The sequence below is a fragment of the Bubalus kerabau genome, chromosome 17, assembly GCF_029407905.1.
Source record: "Bubalus kerabau isolate K-KA32 ecotype Philippines breed swamp buffalo chromosome 17, PCC_UOA_SB_1v2, whole genome shotgun sequence".
In the NCBI taxonomy this organism is placed as follows: Eukaryota; Metazoa; Chordata; class Mammalia; order Artiodactyla; family Bovidae; genus Bubalus; species Bubalus kerabau.
The window spans coordinates 58,742,162-58,761,311 of record NC_073640.1 but is presented as its reverse complement, the minus strand read 5'-3'; the positions used below and the strand labels follow the sequence as shown (position 1 = coordinate 58,761,311).

The window sequence follows — 19,150 nt, the reverse complement described above, 5'->3', positions numbered from 1 at the left end:
AAAAAGTAAGCGACAGGTGGCACCTGTCTGCAGGGCCAGGGCAAGACCACCTGCCACTGCTACTCATCCCGAGCTCCTCTCTTGGCACCTGCCTCTGTCAGTCTGCCCGCCGCTGCCCAGTCGACCCCGCAGCCCCAGGACGCGGAGGAGGAGCGAGCTGGGAACCCCGAGGTCCGCCCCGCCCCAGCCCCTCTCAGCCCGTGCTCCCTCCCCTTCTCAGGATGCCAGGAGGAGCTCCTGTCTACCCCGCCCCTCCCCCCCCCGCCCCGCTCCCGACACGCCCCCAAAAGGGTGGGTCCGAGGCGGTCCCAGGCTGGTAGGGCGGAGCCTGAGGCCACCAGCCTTAACCACCCGACTCGACCCACTCTAGAGCACCGCTGCGCAGAGTCCACCTGGTGAGAAGCCCCTGGGATAGGGGCTGGGAGGGGAAGCCGCCTTAACTCTCCTGTCACCTCTGTGATCCCAGTCCCTTCCCCACAAACCGTGATGGCTGACGCCCACCCAAGCCTCCGCACTCTTCTCAAATGCAAGTGTCAGAGACCCTTCCACTCCCTACGGTCCTGTGGGATCCTCGCTTCCCTTCTTGATCAAGGCTGTTGTATTCTAGGCCCCTTAGAGTTCCTGCCTTTCTTCCCCTTTTCCCTCCATCTCCTTTCACACACCCGGAGTCCAGGCCACCAGTGCCCTCCTTCTTAGGACCCAGGAGTCCTGGGCCTCAGGTGCTTCTTTCCCCAGGCTCCAGGAATTGGGGCCCTCGGCGTGTCCTCTCTCACACCCAGGAGTCTGGGCCCGCAGTCCCCTCCACTCCCAGGATCCAGAAGGTATGGCCCGAGGCCGCTCCTTCTCTAGGTTCCTCAGGCCCTTTCCCTGCTGCGTTCACACGCAGGGGACGCTTCCTGACCTCCACTCTGATCCTGCCTCCCCCCTCCCCCCACACAGTCCAGATCCCCATCCCAGCCTTGGCAATGACCCTGGCGGCTTCCTCCCAGCGCTCCCAAATCATTCGGTCCAAGTTCCGATCTGGTGAGAGATTTCTTTCTGTGCACGTCGGGAAGGGAGCCTCCTGGTCCCAGGAATATATTCTCAACCTGGGAGTATGCACCGCGGGGCAATGTGGGGAGGTGATCCCCAAGAGGCATGTGTTTTCCATGCAAAACATTATTTGTGTAGAAAGGAGGCCCCAGCAAAGGGGTGGAGTTCTGGTTGACAGTGAGTGTGCAAATGGCTGATGCAATGCTCGCGTGAAGAGTGGGGAGTGGGTGGCCAGGGGTGGGTGTGCAGAGGACCTAGGACTGCAAAGGAACAGGGGCTTAAAGTGACAAGTGCTCAAAGCAGAAGAGTGTCCAGAGTGGGGACTTTGGAGTGGAACTGCGGGCAAGGGGACAGTGAGCTCTCTAGCCTTGTAAGTGTCAAATGTGGCATTTCAGGTCTCAGTGCAGGTGGAAAGTGTGCAAGTGGGTGCACACCTGGAGGCCAAGTCCGGAGTAGACACAGCATGCTTGAGGGTGCGGACGAGTCTGCTTCTGTGGTTGGGTGGGTGCAAAGACACCAGGAACCAGAGAGCAAGGAGTGTGCAAGAGTACATGTGCACAAAGAAACATGCAAAGAGAGATCCTGGCTACAAAACTGGGGGTGAAATCCCTAGTGGACAACCAAGTGTGTTAATGTGGCGGGGCACGTGCCAAGATGGTGAGGCAAGGGTGAAGAGTAACAAAGGGCTCTAGTGTATAAAAGTGGTATAAGTGCAAGACTAGAGCCTAGGTGAATACGTGTTTAGAGGTTGGTGTGCAAAAGGGGTGACTGAAGGGAGGCTGAGAAGTAGGGAGTGGGCGTGTGCAAAGCGGGATGCGCAGATAAAAGGAAGCAACGAAGCACAGATACTCAGATGGCAGTTGGGCAGAGGATAGTGTGGGTGCAGGCTTGCAACGGGGGCAGGTGGGGGAGGGGCAGGCTGCCTCCTGCCTGCATGCTGGCTGGCTCCCCGCCCCAGAACAGCTCTGGCCTTCGCTGCCGTGCTGGCAGGGAGCAGGCAGGAGGCCCGGGAAGGGAGCAGGCTGCCTGCCCACCCGCCTGTACAGGGTGTGTAAGGGGGCTGGACACACATGTCCCGCCAACAACTGCAGCTCACACTCGCCTGCCAGGCCAGGCTCTTGGACACTCCCTTCCCGCCTCTCTCCTCCCACTCCTTCCACAGTCCTTCAGCTTCGGATCCACAGACGGTATCAGGACCCGAGTAAGTGTGGGCCCTGAAAGGGAGGGAATAGTGGCCCCACTTCCCTTAGGGCACCCTTGGGGGGCAGCTGCCACACATCTTGCTTTGGTTCCTGAGCCCAATCTCTATGCCCCAGGGTTCATTGTGGTCCCCTCCTGTCCTTCCCCAAGACCCACGGGTACAGATCCCCAACTGCCCCACTGGCTAGGAGCTTCTCTTCCTGCCCTTGGGCTTTTCCCACTCCACTGAAATGCATGAATCCAGATCTTGTTTCTTGGGAGAATATAGGCATCCCAGACTCCACACTTGGCACACATGCAAATCTCAGGATGTGACTTTCAGCTCCTCTCTCTCCCCAAGAACCCAGAGTGCTGGCTCCACCCTTCTCCCAGCAAAACCTCAGAAATCTGGGATCCTGTTACCACACCCCTTGATGGCTGAGTATGAGATTCCTGCCTTTCTTGAGAATGTAAAAGTCTGGATCCCTTGTGCTTCTGCCCTTAGATCCAGGAATCCCGGCACTTAGCTCCCACCACTTGGTTTTCACTCCCCACATATCCTTCTGCACTTGGGGGCTGGGGCCTCCAGGGCCCTCCTTCCCACACAGCCTTGTTTCTCCCTGCTTGGCTTGCTGCCCGCAGCCCTCTCGGGGTCCTTCACCGCCTCTCCAGTCTTGGATCCTGATCCATGGATCTCAGCTGCAGATCCGGCTCTGGCTCTGGCCCCTGCCTCCCCATTGGGCCCAGCCCCTTTCCTCTTCAACCCTGAAGTCCTTCTTCCTGAGCCGAAACCCTGCTGGTCCCTGAAGAAGGTGAGTCTCTATCAGGGTGAAGGGAAGTCCCCCTGAGAGTCTAGCCTTGGTCCTCCTTGCTGCTGCCCATTGTACTTCTCTGTGATGGTAACAAGCCGACCCCATACTTTGCATGGGGCTCTGGGACAGGAGAGCAGGAACGGAGCAGAAGCATATGACATCATACCTGCTCTTTCAGGAGTCTCCCAAGACCTCCCAACACTGGAGGGAGCCCAAGCCCAAGGGGAACTTGACATACCACCAGTACATACCCCCAGAGCCAAGACAAGGGTACAGGGCAGACCCCCAGGTTGAAGGGTCGCCCTTGGATCCCCCTGGACCGCCTCTGTGGGAAGGGACAACCTCACAGCAGCCACCTCCTAGGTATGACCCCCATTTTTGTTCTCCGGGAAGTTCAGGCCGCCAGCTCCCTCCTCCTCCAGGACCCAAGAGTTCAGGTCCTCAATCCCCTCTTCCTTCAGTTCTCAGGAATCCTGACCTCCTACCGAAGAGTCTGGCCCTCTCCCCTCAGTTCCTCTTCTCCCAGGAATGGGAACTAGCCTCCCATGCTTGCTCGCTCAGAGCCCCATAACTCGGGTCCCTCACTTTTCCGCATCTTCATGAACCCATGTTTTTGAGGACTCCAGAATGCCTTTCCTCTCTCTGGTCCTTCTAATCTCTGTTTCCCCCTCGAAACTATCGCCAGGATGAAGCCCACACCCCTCACTCCCTCCCCACCAGGAGTCCCCAGCCCCTCGCCCCTGCCACATAAGTTGGAACTTCAGACCCTCAAACTGGAGGAGCTGACGGTGAGTTTGGGGAGTTCCGAGGTTCAGACCTCTAACCCTACAGCCTTTGCTCCGTTGGAGATCCGGGTCCCCAGTTCGTCCTCTCTCGGGTTCCAAATGTTCAGCCCCAGCAAACCCCCACCTGCGCCCCGGAGCCCGCCTAGCACGTCCTCTCCCCGCCTCCCACCCTAGGTCTCAGAGCTCCGGCAGCAGCTGCGGCTGCGAGGCCTCCCGGTGTCGGGGACCAAGTCAATGCTTCTGGAGCGCATGCGCGGCGGCGCCCCGCCCCGCGAACGGCCGAAGGCTCGGCGCGAGGACAGTGCGGCGGGCGCCCCCTGGCCTCGCTTCAGGCCCAAGGCTTTGGGAGCCGCCCGGAGTGCGTGCTCGGTGAGGGCGGGGCTGCGTGCGTGGACCAATGAAGAGAAGTCAAAGCGGGATGGGACGGCAAGCTGAGAAAAGAACAGCCAATAAAGTGTGGGGGCGTGGTTAAGAGCCAAGGGGGAGGATCTTAGGAGAAGGGAAGCCAATGAAAGAAGGGGCATGGCCGAAGGGGTGGGGTCAATGGGTGAAGGGCAGGGCGCAGGCCAGGGGGTGGAACCACAGACGGCGAGTGGGTGGGGTTGACTCCCTAGTGGGCGCGGCTTATAGAAACTACCCTTCGCGGTTCCAGTTCAAGTTGAGTCCAACATCTCATTCGCCGCCTCCTCCACGTGCCGCGGAAACCCTGGTGACTGCTTCGGCTTCGGCTCCGGTTCCGATTGCGACGACGGCTCAGGCTCCAACTCCAGCTCCAGCGCCAGTCCCTTCCTCAGCACCGGCCTCAACAGCTCTGACCCTGGAGGAGGAGCTGCAGGAAGCGATCCGCAGAGCGCAGGTGAGAGTGAGCGGGCCTAGGGCCTCAGACAGGATGAGGCTGGAGTCCCAGGTTCACGCTACTGCTCCCTGTCCGCAGCTGCTTCCGAACCGGGGCATTGATGACATCCTGGAGGATCAGGTGGAGCCTGAGGGTAAGAGTCGAACTCCTAGATTTGAGGAAAAGGGGGACGGGGTCCAAGGTTCTGGATTCCTGGGTCTTAGGGAGGAGTGGCCTGGGGACCTAGACTCCTGGAAAGGACAAATAGGGAGCTAGGGTCCGCACCTCTGCCTTCCTAAGCTCATGCTGCATTTCTTCCCCTGCAGACCCGCTGCCCGCCATCCCCTTGGACTTCCCGGGCTCCTTCGACATGCTGTCCCCCTCCCCGGACTCTGAAGGCCTCTCTTCTGTCTTCTCTTCCTCACTTCCGTCCCCCACGAATTCCCCGTCCCCCTCTCCCAGGGGCCCGACGGACTTCTTGGATTGGCTGGAGGCTCTGAGTGGGGGTCCCTCGCTGGGCTGTGGCCCTCCAGCCCCCAGCATTTTCTCTGCTGACTTATCTGATTCCAGTGGCACCAGGCTGTGGGACCTGCTGGAGGATCCATGGTGATGGATTTTGGGGTTTCCAGGGACTGCGAACTGGTGGAGATGGAGAGGTCACAGATAGGCTCTGTGTGTGTGTGTGGCGGGGTGGGGGTGGGGGGATGGGCAGAGGCGGTTGGAACAACTAGCAGAGCCCCTCCCACCACAGACACAAAATCGGAGGTAACTCTCATCTCCACTTGGCCCCTCCACTGTTGCTGACATACCAACCTCCTAACTTCCACCTGACCTCCATATGATCCCCTCTGTGCTTGTGTTGTTGGGAGCAAAGAGGTTTCGTTTGCTGCTGACCAGGACAAACAAGCTGCTTGATGCCTCCTTCAGAGACCTCATGGATGTTTTTGTTCCACACTATCACCCCCACATCTCACCGACTAGATGGCTGCCTGTTGCTGGGGAGCCTGGAAGGTGGTCTCTGCTTTTTTGGATGCGGATACAGGGATACAGGGATGAGTGGGGAGAGAGAATAGTCTGCCAGACCCTTGGCTTCTGACTGGAGATGAGAAAAATCAGATGTGTCATGAATCTGAGGTCAGATTCTCTTAGAAGCAGAATCTGAGACAAGATCCTTGTGTCCATGATTTAGTTAAGACATGCTCCCAGGAGAAAACAATAAAGGAATAGACAAAACAGAACAGGGATGGGGAAGAAGACTAACAAAGGTGTGATGTCAGGTGAAGTCCCAACCTGAGCCTGATCCCATGGGGAGCTCTGGAGGATAAATCAAGTTGTAGAGTTGTTCCCACCTTGAAGCAAAGGGAACTGGGCCTCTGAGGCAAATGGAAATTCCTGCTTGGGTTTATTATTACTGAATAACAAACCACCCCAAGATTTAGATTGTTCTTAATTCCATGTGTGTTAAGTCTCTTCAGTCTTGTCCAGCTCTTTGTGACTCCATGGCCTGTGGCCCACCAGGTTCCTCTGTCCAAGGGGTTTTCCAGGCAAGAATACTAGAGTGGGCTGCCATTTCCTTCTCCAAGGGATCTTCCTGACCCAGGGATGGAAACTGCTTCTCTTATGTCTCCTGCATTGGCAGGTGGGTTCTTTACCACTAGCGCCACCTAGGACTAGCCTGTAATTGTTCACAATTTCGTGGACTGACTGGGCTCAGTGACATGGTTCTTTGACGCCATACAGCATCAACTAAAGCCACAGTCATCTTAGGGCCCAGTTGGGCTATAATATCCAAGATGGCGCACTCAGCTGCATCTGGCCCCTTGGTAGGGATGGCTAGGAGGCATGACTCTACTGGACAATGGGATACCTGACCTTCTTGCATTCTCTATGTAGCCTCACTGCTCTCCCTCTCCACGTGGTTTCTTTCTCCAACAGGTAGCTGGACCCCTTACTTGGTAGCCCAGGGCTCCCCAAAGTGAGCATTCCTCGGGGAAGGAGCAGAAACTTCCAGTTTTTTAAAGACTGAACTTGGAACTGGCACAGTGTCACTTCCACTACATTCTACTCCTAAATGTAAGTCGGGGAAGGCCAGGCTTAATATGAAATATAACTACACAAATGTATGAATTTCAGGGGCATGGTCATTGGGGGCTATCTTTGGAGACTTGCCACTATATGCCTCTAAGGCAATCGTGGGCCACAGGTCACAAGAAGGGGGCAAGAAATAAACTCCCAGGCACCTTGAGCCCACCAGCAGTCCTGGAAACAAAGCTGCAGGGTAAGCTGTTAGCAGCAAGCTGTTTTAAAATATAGGTTTTATTATTATTCAGGTATGGTGAGGCCAATAGATCAGGAGACAATTGCCAGACAAACAAACAAAAAACAGTTTTTTTATTTTCACAGGTCCCAAAGGCAGGGGGCAAAGCCAAGCTATACAGGGTATATGGAGAAGCACCAGGGTCAGTCAGGAGGTAGAGAGGAAGAGGAGAAACTTGGACCCGAGAGACTTTATTGTGGTTTCCTTAGGAAATAACAGATGTGCCAAGGATCTGTAAGCTCAGGATTGTCTAGTTTGAATAATGTCAGCAGGCTCTGGGGTGTAAGAGTTGTCCCCAGTTACCTGGAACTTGGCCTTGGAGGGGCAGATGAATAGTGGCCTGAAATATAGAGATCCATACAGGAAGTGGTTTGAGGTACAGGCTCTGGGTTGGTTGGTTTGCATGTGAAGGGCATGCTTAGGTGTGAGTCCTTTCTTACCTCTAGGAATTGGCCAGCCCTGGGAGGGCAGTCCCTCCATCAGCAAAGCCCCAGATGTCAAAGCTCCAGAAATACAGAAAATAAAAAGGCAAGATTAATGCATAAAACACTCCGAGGCTGAGTGTTGGGTGCACAGAACTGGTAAGAAGAATCTGAGGGAACCTGGGCAGGCCAACAACGATGTCCACTACAAGTGAGAATGTGCTGCGGATTGGTTATGTTACAGTGCCTAGAGTCGTGACTTCCCTTGTCACTGTCGTGTAAGTTTCTTTATTCGTTCCTACAGCCCAGTGTGACTGAGAGAGTTCACTGAGACTGTCCACAAACCAGACCTGGCAAGTGACATGCACTGATAAATGTTAACCACCATTTCTAGTTGCTGATCAACAATTCTAGTGCCTCAAAGTGTGTAAACTCCAGTGAATGTCGAAGATTCAAGATAAAAATGGAAGGGAACAAATGCTCATTACCATGAGGGAAAGGGAATCTTTGGTGTCTTCCAAACCAGGTAGAATTTGTCACCCTCACTTTCCAGAGAAAATAATTAAAGATCGGAGAAGGGGAGTGACCTGCCCAGTATCACACAGACAGGAGGTGTTGGAGTAGGGTTTTAAATTGGATTCATAAATTCACAGCCTGTGCCCTCAGGGTTGAAAAATCAAAGAGCCTCAATCTCTGCTCTGGTGAAGCTCAGACATTTGAAAAGAGAGAGTCCCAATGCAGGGTGATAAGTATTTTCATGGCAATGGGATAGGAGGGGCATGAATCCTAGAAAGTACCGGAGTTTACGGGGGATGGGACAGGGTGGTCAGAGGAAACATTTTTTGCTAAGACTCAGAGGATTGAGGAGGAGATAGTCAGGAATGCCTTGGAAGAAGCATCCTTGTTGAGGGTGAAGAACACACAAAGGCTTGAAGGTGTGAAGGGTGCTGTTACCTGGGGAAACGTGTGAGGTCAGGGTTCCTGGAATAAAAAGTGGATGTCCGTGCTATGGCAGAATCTGGGACTAGAGAGGTGGGTGGCGGCTGGGTCTTGCAGGATCCTTTATGTCAGGCTGAACGTTGCTGGGAAAGGGATAGAGTCAGCCCTGGGGAAGGGGTCTTCCTTTGTTTGTTTCCCTTCTGACACTTCTGTGCCTCTGTTCCCACCTCTGCCTGACCCCGGGTCCTCTTCACTCTGTCCCCATCTCTCCTACGTCCAGAGGAGGGTGGCATTGGGCTGAGAGCCTCAAAGTGTGTGCAGTCCCAGAGAAGAGCCGAGGCTAAAATCACTGCAGATGGTGACTGCAGCCATGAAATTAAAAGACGCTTACTCCTTGGAAGGAAAGTTATGACCAACCTAGATAGCATATTCAAAAGCAGAGACGTTACTTTGCCAACAAAGGTTCGTCTAGTCAAGGCTATGGTTTTTCCTGTGGTCATGTATGGCTGTGAGAGTTGGACTGTGAAGAAGGCTGAGCACTGAAGAATTGATGCTTTTGAACTGTGGTGTTGGAGGAGACTCTTGAGAGTCACTTGGACTGCAAGGAGATCCAACCAGTCCATTCTGAAGGAGATCAGCCCTGGGTGTTCTTTGGAAGGAATGATGCTAAAGCTGAAACTCCAGTACTCTGGCCACCTCATGCGAAGAGTTGACTCATTGGAAAAGACTCTGATGTTGGGAGGGATTGGGGGCAAGAGGAGAAGGGAACGACAGAGGATGAGATGGCTGGATGGTATCACTGACTCGATGGACGTGAGTTTGAGTGAACTCCGGGAGTTGGTGATGGACAGGGAGGCCTGGCATGCTGCAATTCATGGGGTCACAAAGAGTCGGACACGACTGAGCGACTGATCTGATCTGATCTGATCTGAGGGGCAGCTAGCTAAGCAACTGTCTGGAAGGTGGAGATAGGACAGACAGACCCAGGAATGGGTGGGGTGTGCAGGTGTGAATCCAGAACCAGAGGGATGGGCTTGGGTCCTGTCTTCGCTGCCTGTCCCCCAGCCCTTCTCCAGAAGTTTTGTTGCAGGAAGGGGGACCCCTTCCAGGGCTCGAGAGTGGGCTCTTGTCTAACACCGAGAAATGAATTGTCCAAGGAAACACATGGACAATTGGTGTTGACAAAGCAAGAGATTTTATTGGAAAGGGTGAGAACTGCTCTGCTACGTGACTCGCAGTCTCAGGGTTTTATGGTGATGGGATTTGTCTCTGGGTTATCTTTGGCTGATCATTCCAACTCATAGAGTCCTTCCTGGTGGCACAGCCAAGATGGATGTCAGCAAGAAGGATTCTGGCAGGTGGTAGTACACATGGGGTTTCCTTTTCACCTCTCCTGAACTCTTCTGGTTGGCAGTGGTTTATTAGTTCCGTGTTCCTTACCAGGACCGCCTGTCATAAAATAACTCACCAGATGGTTACTATGGTGCCTGCCCCGTGTGGATGGTTTCAGTCAGTATACCTCCCCCAACAGTTTCAGCTGCTTCTTCCTGCCCCTGAGGAGAGTGCTAGGCCTCCCCCGAGGGGGCGGGAAAAATGAGGGCTGGACCTGTGGGGGAGCTGGGGGGAGGATGAGGTCATATGGGGGAGGGGGTCTCCCACCTGCATTTCCATGATCTCAATGGAAACATGAAAAAGACCAAGAATATATTTGGGGTAGCCATTCCCGTCTCCCGGGGATCTTCTCAACCCAGGGATCAAACCCGGATCTCCTGCATTGCAGGAAGATTCTTTACCATCTGAGCCACCAGAGAAGCCCAATGTTTGACAAACTACCCAAATTACCAGTTTAGCTTATAGACATATTCCCCAGAAGGGTACATTCATATTCATTGGGTAGACTGGAGAAGAATATACATATATATAGGTATGTATTTCTCTCTCTCTCTTCTTTCTTTTCTTCTGGTGGTGCAGCTTGTGGGATCATAGTTGCCTAATCAGGGATTAGACCCACTCCCTTGGCCTTGAAAGCCCAGAGTCCTAACCACAGGACCACCAGGAAATTCCTTTAAAAAAAAAAAATTCTTCCTCTTCTCTTTCCACCCCACCCCTTCCTCCCTGTCTCTTTTTCCCTCCCCTCTCCGTTACCACATATCTAGTTGGCTGCTTCCAATACTGACTTCTATCCTGCCTTTTATTTCCACCTTATTTTTTCTTTCAGTTGCACCAGTGGTTGCCACCCCCCAGCTCCCAGCTCCACCAGCCACCCGAGACCGTCACCCTCACCCTCTCCCTCTCCATCACTCATCCTCCTCTCCCTCATCGTCATCATCAAGCACAGCCCCTTGGGGACCCATGGGAGACTTTCTCTGGGAAACACACCCAGGAGTGTGTTGACACGGCGGTAGGTGCCACGGTGGCTGAGAGTCTCATCTCTGGGGTCAAATCCACCTGAGTGGACTTCTCTCTCCATCACTAACTTCCTGGCCTAGAGCAAGCCATTCAAACTCTCGGTGCCTCAGTTCCTTCATCCATATAATGGGAACAAAGGCAATAGTACTTTGTGGGGTTGGTGTGAGGAATAACCAAGTTAACATGTGTAAAGTGCTTAGAACAATGCTGGCATACAGTTCAGTTCAGTTCAGTCGCTCAGTTGTATCTGACTCTTTGCGACCCCATGAATCACAGCACTCCAGGCCTCCCTGTCCATCACCAACTCCCGGAGTTCACTCAAACTCACGTCCATCAAGTCGATGATGCCATCCAGCCATCTCATCCTCTGCCGTCCCCTTTTCCTCCTGCCCCCAATCCCTCCCAGCATCAGAGTCTTTTCCAATGAGTCAACTCTTCGCATGAGGTGGCCAAAGTACTGGAGTTTCAGCTTTAGCATCACTCCTTCCAAAGAAATCCCAGGTCTTATCTCCTTCAGAATGGACTGGTTGGATCTCCTTGCAGTCCAAGGGACTCTCAAGAGTCTTCTCCAATACCACAGTTCAAAAGCATCAATTCTTCAGCACTCAGGTTTCTTCACAGTCCAACTCTCACATCCATACATGACCACTGGAAAAACCATAGCCTTGACTAGACGGACCTTTGTTGGCAAAGTAATGTCTCTGCTTTTGAATATGCTATCTACATTGGTCATAACTTTCCTTCCAAGGAGTAAGCGTCTTTTAAATGCTCATTAAGTGTCAGCAATTGTTGGACTTCCCTGGTGGTCCAGTAGTTAATCCGCCTGCCAATGCAGAGGACACAGGTTCCATCCCTGGGCCGAGAGGATCCCACATGCCACGGGGCAACTAGCCCTGTCCACTACAATGACTGAGCCCATGTGCTTCCACTACTGAAGCCCCAGAGACGATGCTCTGCAACAAGAAGCCTGCCCACCACGATGAATAGCCCCCACTCACAACTAGAGAAAGCCCACGCACAGCAACAAATATCTAGTATAGCCAAAAAACAAATAATTTGTTTTAAGTCAAAGACCTTTAGTTCCTCCTCAAGGGCTGTACATAATATTCTGAGTCATCCTTTGAGCCGTTTTGCAGATACTGAAACTCCCACCAGGTGAAAGGTGTTAATTATATGCTGCCCACAAGTTTGCAGACCCCAGACTGGTTGGAACCAGAAGGCTGATGATGTTGACTTCTGATTACCTCACCACCAACCAATCAGAAGAATGTCCAAGAGCTGATTACACACCCCACAACCACCCTTCTGCTCCTATCTTTAAAAATCTTCCCCTAAAAGCCACGGGGAAGTTTGGGTCTTTTAAGCACCAGCTGCCTGGACTCCTTGCTTGGCGCCTGCAGTAAATGCTGTGCTTTGCTTCGCCACAACCCAGTGTCAGCAGATTGGCTTTACTGCACATGAGCAAGTTTGGATCGGTAACAGAAGCAGATCAGGGGTTGTTTTTTTTAGGATACTCACAGAGTTGCCGATCCAGCATCACAATCAATATCAGGACGTTGTCATCACCACAAAGAAAACCATACACCCGTTACCAGTCACTGCCCATTTCCTCCCAAACTTCCCCCAGTGTGTGTGTGTGTGTGTGTGTGAAGTTAGTCACTCAGTTGTGTCTGACTCTTTGGGATCCCATGGATTGCAGCCCACCAGGCTCCTCTGTCCATGGAATTCTCCAGGCAAGAACACTGGAGTGGGTAGCCATGCCCTCCTCCAGGGGATCCTCCCGACCCAGGGATCGAACCTGGATCTTCTGCATTGCAGGCAGGTTCTTTACCGTCTGAGCCACAGGGGAAGCCTCCTCCAACTAGGCAACTCCTAATCTACTTTTTGTCTCTCTGGATTTGCCTGTTCTGGACATTTCATATGCATGGAATCATTAGTGGTCCATGTGTTCAGCTTCTTTCACTCAGCATAATGTTTCCAAGGCTGGCGTATGTTTTAGCATGTACAGTATTGAAACAGAGCAGGATCCCATGGTTCTTCCCCACCGCATCTTCTGCTTGCCTTTTGTCTGTGGAAAAACTTTAGTCAAAGAATTAATTTAATCAGAGAAGGGAGAAAATGTAGAAGCAAAGAAAAGCGGTCCAACAGGATGAAAAAATAACAATTTAGTTAGTAAGCAGAGTCAAGGACACTTAGTTCCTCTTCAAGGGCTACGTAATAGATAATAGTAGATATTGAAATCTCCACAGGGTTGAAGAAATTAACTAAATGATGACCAGACGGTAGCCAGGACATGAGCTGCTACAATTCTGAGAACTGGCCTCAAGGAAATGGGAAAAAACTGACCCTGGAACTGAAGATTAACTGTATTTAAAACAATCAGGATCATGCTGATCATATCACCACATGACCAATTTCAAGATGACTGTCAGAGCTGTCTGTGACATTTCTGCATGTAGCTTCCTCCTTCGGTCTATAAAACCTCTTTCCCACTGATTGTCAGGGTGTGGTGGAGCGGGTGGTGGTGGGGGTCAGCCTTTGAACAGAAGTCCACCCTCCCTGCCCCCAGTTACCAGCATCCAAAATAACGCCGACTTTCCTTTCCACAAACTTTGCCTCTTAGCTTTTGAGCAGTAAGCAGCCAGACCCCCACTTTTGGCTACAGAATTTCGCCCCTTTTTATGAATGCATAATATGCCATTTTAAGGACCCACTGTATTTTGTTTATCCCTTCAGGAGTTGATGGACATTTCGGTTGTTTTTACTTTTTGGCTATAATGAATAATGCTGCTATCAAGTGAGTGACTATTATTGTCCATGAACTGTGTTTCAGTAAAACTGGGAAATAAAGACCAAGCCAGGGACTTCCCTGGTGGTCCAGTGGTTAAGACTCCATACTTCCAATGCAGGGGGCTCACATGCCAAGTGGCACGGCCAAAAAAAAACACAAACAAACCAAATAGAACAAAATGATGTGTTTCCATCTAGAGATGGTAAAAGGATAAAGAAAGATAGAAATATGCCAGCAAAACTGAGAGTCACCATTAGCTGCAGTAGGGGAGAGAGGCTTTCTGATAGCATCCCAGGTGTGCATTAAAGGGTGAACTCAGCAGTCTTGGGATGCTCAAACCCCGTGTATTCCAAAGAGAGGACTGACCCATGACTGGCTCCTGGCACATAACCTCAAAGCCCTTGGCTTGTCCTACCTGATAAGAGTGTCTTTGTTTACTTGGGGGCTTGGACTTTACTGTATCAGCTTGACTTCTGGTGGTGCTGGGAGACTGAGTAGCGGAGGTCAGTTACACGGGCATCCAGACATTCCTATGTGACCGACCCACGGTAAAAAACCTGGACACCAAGGCTTGCAGGAGCTTCCCTGGCAATACTTAGCACTGTGTTGTCACACGTGGTTGCCAGAAGAATTAAGTGCTGTTCATATGACACCACTGGGAGAGACCCCTGGAAGCTTCCACCTGATCTCTCTTGAACTCTACTCTGTGTCCCTTTTGCCTCTGCTGATTTTAATTTGTATCTTTTCACTGTGCATGCATGCGTGCAAGGTCACTTGCCATGCACAATTCTTTGAGACCCCATAGACTATAGCCTGCCAGACTCCTCTCTCCATGGGATTCTTTAGGGAAGAATACTGGAGTGGGTTGCCGGGCCCTTCTCCAGGGGAATCTTCCTGGCCGAGGAATCAAACCCGCATCTCCTGTGTCTCCTGCACTGGCAGGAGGGTTCTTTACCACTAACTAGCACCATCTGGAGGAGAAGGCAATGGCACCCCACTCCGGTACACTTGTCTGGAAAATCCCATGGATGGAGGAGCCTGGTAGGCTGCAGTCCATGGGGTCACTAAGAGTCGGACATGACTGAGCGACTTCCCTTTCCCTTTTCACTTTCCTGCATTGGAGAAGGAAATGGCAACCCACTCCAGTGTCCTTGCCTGGAGAATCCCAGGGATGGGAGAGCCTGGTGGGCTTCAGTCTATGGGGTCGCACAGAGTCAGACACGACTGAATCGACTTAGCAGCAGCAGCAGCAGCAGCACCATCTGGAAAGCCCCATCTTTTCACGGTAATAAAACACAAACGTGAGTCCAATGGCTTTCCTGAGTCCTGTGAGTCATTCCAGCAAATCATCAAACCTGAGAGTGGTAGTGGGGTCCCCGGAAACATCTGGCCTTAATCTGGATAGAGGTTTCTGCTCTGTTATTCTTTAAACTGTACATTTTATGAATGTTTCACATGTACGATGTCAGAATTAAAAAAATAACCATCAGGACTTTGTAACTGACAGAAGGTGGCAAATAAAAGGAAAGAATTAAAACCCAGGGTTGGGTTGACGCAGAGGGCTTGGTGTGGCTGATGAGAAAAGATTCGAAAGAGAAATAGCTTAAGGGGAGCAAAATGAAGAATTACTGAATTCACCTTGGCCTATTGAGTTTGAGAATCTGAGACTCTGGCTTAGTAGACTGACTTCAAAGCTCAGGAGAAGTGATAAAAAGACTAAAAGAGATCTCACTCAAAGAGAAATATAATTGAAAAAGATGCCATTTCCATGCCCTGCCCCCCATCCCTGCCAAAGAAACTGAAGAGGGACTCCCCTAGTGGTCCTGTGATTAAGAATCCGCCTTCCAATACAGAGAATGTGGGTTTCATCCCTGATCAACGAACTAGGATCCCTCCTGCTGCTGGGCAGCTAAGCAGCCCTGCCACAACTAGAGAGCTTGTGTACTGCAACAACTTGCTGCTTGCCCTGAGACCACATGCTCTAGAGCCCGTGGACAGCAACTAAAGAAAGCCTCCAAGCTGCAAAGCAAATATTCAGCACAGGCAAAAAAAAAAAAAAATCAGAGAAATATTTAAAAGATAGTAGTATCCAACTTTGGCAAGACTGTGGGAGAATGGGCTGGGACAGAACTTGTTTTTCCCCACAAGTTATGCAGCACAATTGATTTTAAATGCATACTCCACAACCCAGAAATTTCAATTCTAATAATATATCCTTAAAAAGAAGTATTAGTACGCATGCATAAAGATTTTTCACACTACAGCCAAAAATGGCAAATGACAAGGATATTCTCCCCAGCATTATTTGTAAAAGCAAAAAATAACAAACACCCTGAAAACCTTCAGTAAGAGTATGGATGTGCCACAGTTGATGAATACAACAGAATTTTCTGCAAGTACCAAAGGAACTGGAAAAGTGCTGCTTCCACACAGTGCAAAAACGTGCGTTCACTCACTCAGTTGTGCCTGACTCTTGGCGACCCCATGGACTGTAGCCTACCAGGCTTCTCTGTCCATGGGATTTTCCAGGCAACAATACTGGAGCAGGTTGCCATTTCCTTCTCCAAGGGATCGTCCCAACCCAGGGATAGAATCCACATCTCCTTCCACTCCTGGACTGATGAGCAGATTCTTTTACCACTGAGCCCCCAGGGAAGCCCCCTTTACAGAGCAGATTTGTAAAGAACAGCAAGTTGCTCAAGTTCGTATGATTCCATATTTGAATACAAAATGACACACGATCTTCTTACATTTTATACTTTGGTTTTTAAATCTTCTATTTTGTAAGTTTTCTCTTTATGAGCTTACTTTTTCTCCTCTACATGTGTCACCATTGTTTGTTAGGAAGCCATTTTTCAATCACTAATTTGTAATGCTATTCTCAACCTGCATTAAATTCCCCAGTGGATTTCTATCCATCTCTGACCTTTCCAAGCAGTTCCTTTCATCTGTTTTCCATGCACTGGGATCACATTGTTTTATTTATTGAGGCGTGACGTTAGTTTTTAACATCTGGTAGAGCCTCCTTTTCTCAGCACTCTCTGCTTTTGGAATTTTTCTTTTTTTTCCCCTTTAGCTGTGCTGTGAGGCATATGTGGGGTTTTAGTTCCTTGACAAGAGATCGAACCCATGCCCCCTGCAGTGAAAGTGTAGAGTCTTAACCAGCAGACACCCAGGGGATTCCCTGGAATTTTTAAAGTAATTCTATTATTAAAGTTTATTTATTTATTTATTTTTTTGGTCTAAAGGAATGTTTCTGGCCCTAAAATAAAAATGTGAGAGTCATCAAAATATAGCTATGAAACTATGAAATCACCCAGGGAGAAAAATGAGCCATGGATAGAACCCCCAGGGAATGCTAATTCTTAGAAAAGAACACCCCATAACCATGAACATAATTAAATTGAACAGATAGGGCACAACCAACCTTTTACTGAAGCTTGGTTAACTGAAGAAACTCCATAAAACCATCAGAAACAACTCTCTCCCCTCCTATCTTGTTCAGTCGCCAAGTCGAGTCCAACTCTTTGCCACCCCCATGGACTGCAGCACACCAGACTTCCCTGTCCTTTACCATCTCCCAGAGCTTGCTCAAACTCATGTCCATTGAGTCGGTGATGCCATCCAACCATCTCATCCTCTGTCACCCCCTTCTCCTCCTGCCCTCAATCTTTCCCAGCATCAGGGTCTTTTCCAATGAGTCAGCTCTTCAAATCAGGTAGCCAACGTTTTGGAGTTTCAGCACCACTCCTTCGAATGAGTATTCAGGATTGATTTCCTTTAGGATTGACTGGTTTGATCTCCTTGCAGTCCAAGGGACTCTCAAGAGTCTTTTCCAGCACCATACTGAATTAGTCTCCTAGGGTTGCTGTAGGGAGCCTGGTAAGCTACAGTCCATGGGGTCACTAAGAGTCGGACACGACTGAGCGACTTCCCTTCCCCTTTACACTTTCCTGCATTGGAGAAGGAAATGACAACCCACTCCAGTGTTCTTGCCTGGAGAATCCCAGGGACGGGAGAGCCTGGTGGGCTTCAGTCTATGGGGTCGCACAGAGTCAGACACGACTGAAGCGACTTAGCAGCAGGGTTGCTGTAGCAAAGTACCGCAAACTGAGTGGGTTAAAAAGCAGAAATGTAGAATTTTGGGGGTCAGAATAATTTCCTAGGTAATGATAGAAGATGTAGCAGTGAGGAATCATCCCAGGAGAAATACCTCCCGTCCTAATATCCTGCCCCATACAGTCACCCTCCAGGATCTGAAGTGAGCGGAGCAGGCTATGGGCTGGAGAGGATGAACTGTAAAATGAAGCAGTTTGAGGGCAGACCTTGGGACGGTAACTGAGGTGGAAGGAAAATAAGCCACTTGAACACACATCTTCATGTGCTAACTGACACTTGTTAATCACCGTTTTCAAACCATCTCTCTTTTTTTTTTTTTTTTGGCCCATGTTTTCTAATGAAGTAATTGTCTTTTTCTTACTGACTTATAGGCACTGTTTACATACTCTGCATGTGAGCCTTGTGAAATGTGGATATTGCAAACATGAAAATATATCTTTTTTTTTTTGAAAGTGCCAGAGTCTTAACCACTGGACTACCAGGGAAGTCCCTGTTTAGCTTGTTTTTAGAGAGACTTGTACACATGTCTAGGTGGAGATGGTGGTGACTTCCACCAGGATGGAATGGTGATGATTAAGAAAAAAAAGATCAGATTCAGGGTACATTTTCAAGGGAAAGCTGACAACTTGCTGTTCGATTAACTGTGAAAGAAAAAAATCCAGAGTAAGTTTAAGTGTTTGGTTGAAGTAAACAGACAGTGCCATTTACTGAGGTGGGGACAGGCAGGGGAAGGCTTTGGGGGCAGCTGAAATCCAGGGGGAGACATCATGGCCATTTTTGGAAACTATGACCCACTGTGATGCACTTTAATTTAGAAGCATGTAAAATATGACCCCCCAAATTCATTTTTAGATGTCCATGAAGAAAATAGAGAATGCTAAATTAATAAATGAACGTTGCATTTATTTTTTTTAAATAGCAAACCCTGGTCTAGTGATCACCACCCACTCGAGCTGTATAAAATAAGGCTGGAAATTTGAAAGGGGGCTCCTTCAATAGAATTACCAAGAAACTTGTCAGCTGAGTAAAGTAGTGTGGCCTTCCATTCCATGGGTACCAAGCCACAAGAAACGGGTCCCAAGAGCACCACCCAGAGAGACCACAGGGGCCTGCAAGGGGATGTGAGGTAGTCGTCTATTAGAGCCGTGCACGAACCTGAGGCATGTGGGCAGGTTGCTCTAGCTCACCCTCTGGCGACATAAAACACATGTTTTATGGCAAGACAAGAATAATTTAAACATAAAAATGCTTCTCTGCCCTTTGACCTCCCCTCTCCCCACACTGAGCATCATGTGCCTACTACCCATCGACCAAACCTTCCCCATGGGCAGGAATACCTGCTCAACCATGAAAGGCCCTATTCTCCCAGCAACATTGAGACAACTCCTTGAAAGATAACATTCCTTCTTGAGCTTATAAGGGGTCACGTGACCCTGGATGACCCAGGATGACTCTTAGATCTGGATTATGTAAACTGTCAATAACATGTCATTTGGTGTACAATCCACTG

The 19,150-nt window shown here is 50.3% G+C and overlaps 1 protein-coding gene across 8 annotated transcripts; it reads left to right on the top strand.

The window, feature by feature from the left end:
- Window positions 1-289: 289 nt before the first annotated feature.
- MAMSTR (MEF2 activating motif and SAP domain containing transcriptional regulator) lies at window positions 290-17,060 on the top strand. 8 transcript variants are annotated; one of them, XM_055552604.1, is made up of 11 exons: window positions 349-395; window positions 736-821; window positions 940-1,023; window positions 2,195-2,233; window positions 2,854-3,023; window positions 3,202-3,386; window positions 3,709-3,811; window positions 3,983-4,177; window positions 4,461-4,664; window positions 4,743-4,797; window positions 4,970-6,066. In XM_055552604.1, the coding sequence occupies exons 3-11, from the start codon at window positions 966-968 to the stop codon at window positions 5,251-5,253; spliced, it is 1,293 nt and encodes a 430-aa protein (XP_055408579.1). In that variant the 5' UTR covers window positions 349-395; window positions 736-821; window positions 940-965; the 3' UTR covers window positions 5,254-6,066. The 8 variants fall into 8 exon arrangements, 5 of the variants coding, with proteins under 5 accessions (XP_055408580.1, XP_055408577.1, XP_055408579.1 ...); XR_008704071.1 differs by lacking the exons at window positions 349-395; window positions 4,970-6,066 and adding exons at window positions 6,579-6,716; window positions 7,407-7,660; window positions 12,980-17,057 and having other exon boundaries at window positions 402-1,023; window positions 2,142-2,233; XM_055552605.1 differs by lacking the exon at window positions 736-821 and having other exon boundaries at window positions 290-395.
- Window positions 17,061-19,150: the final 2,090 nt, after the last annotated feature.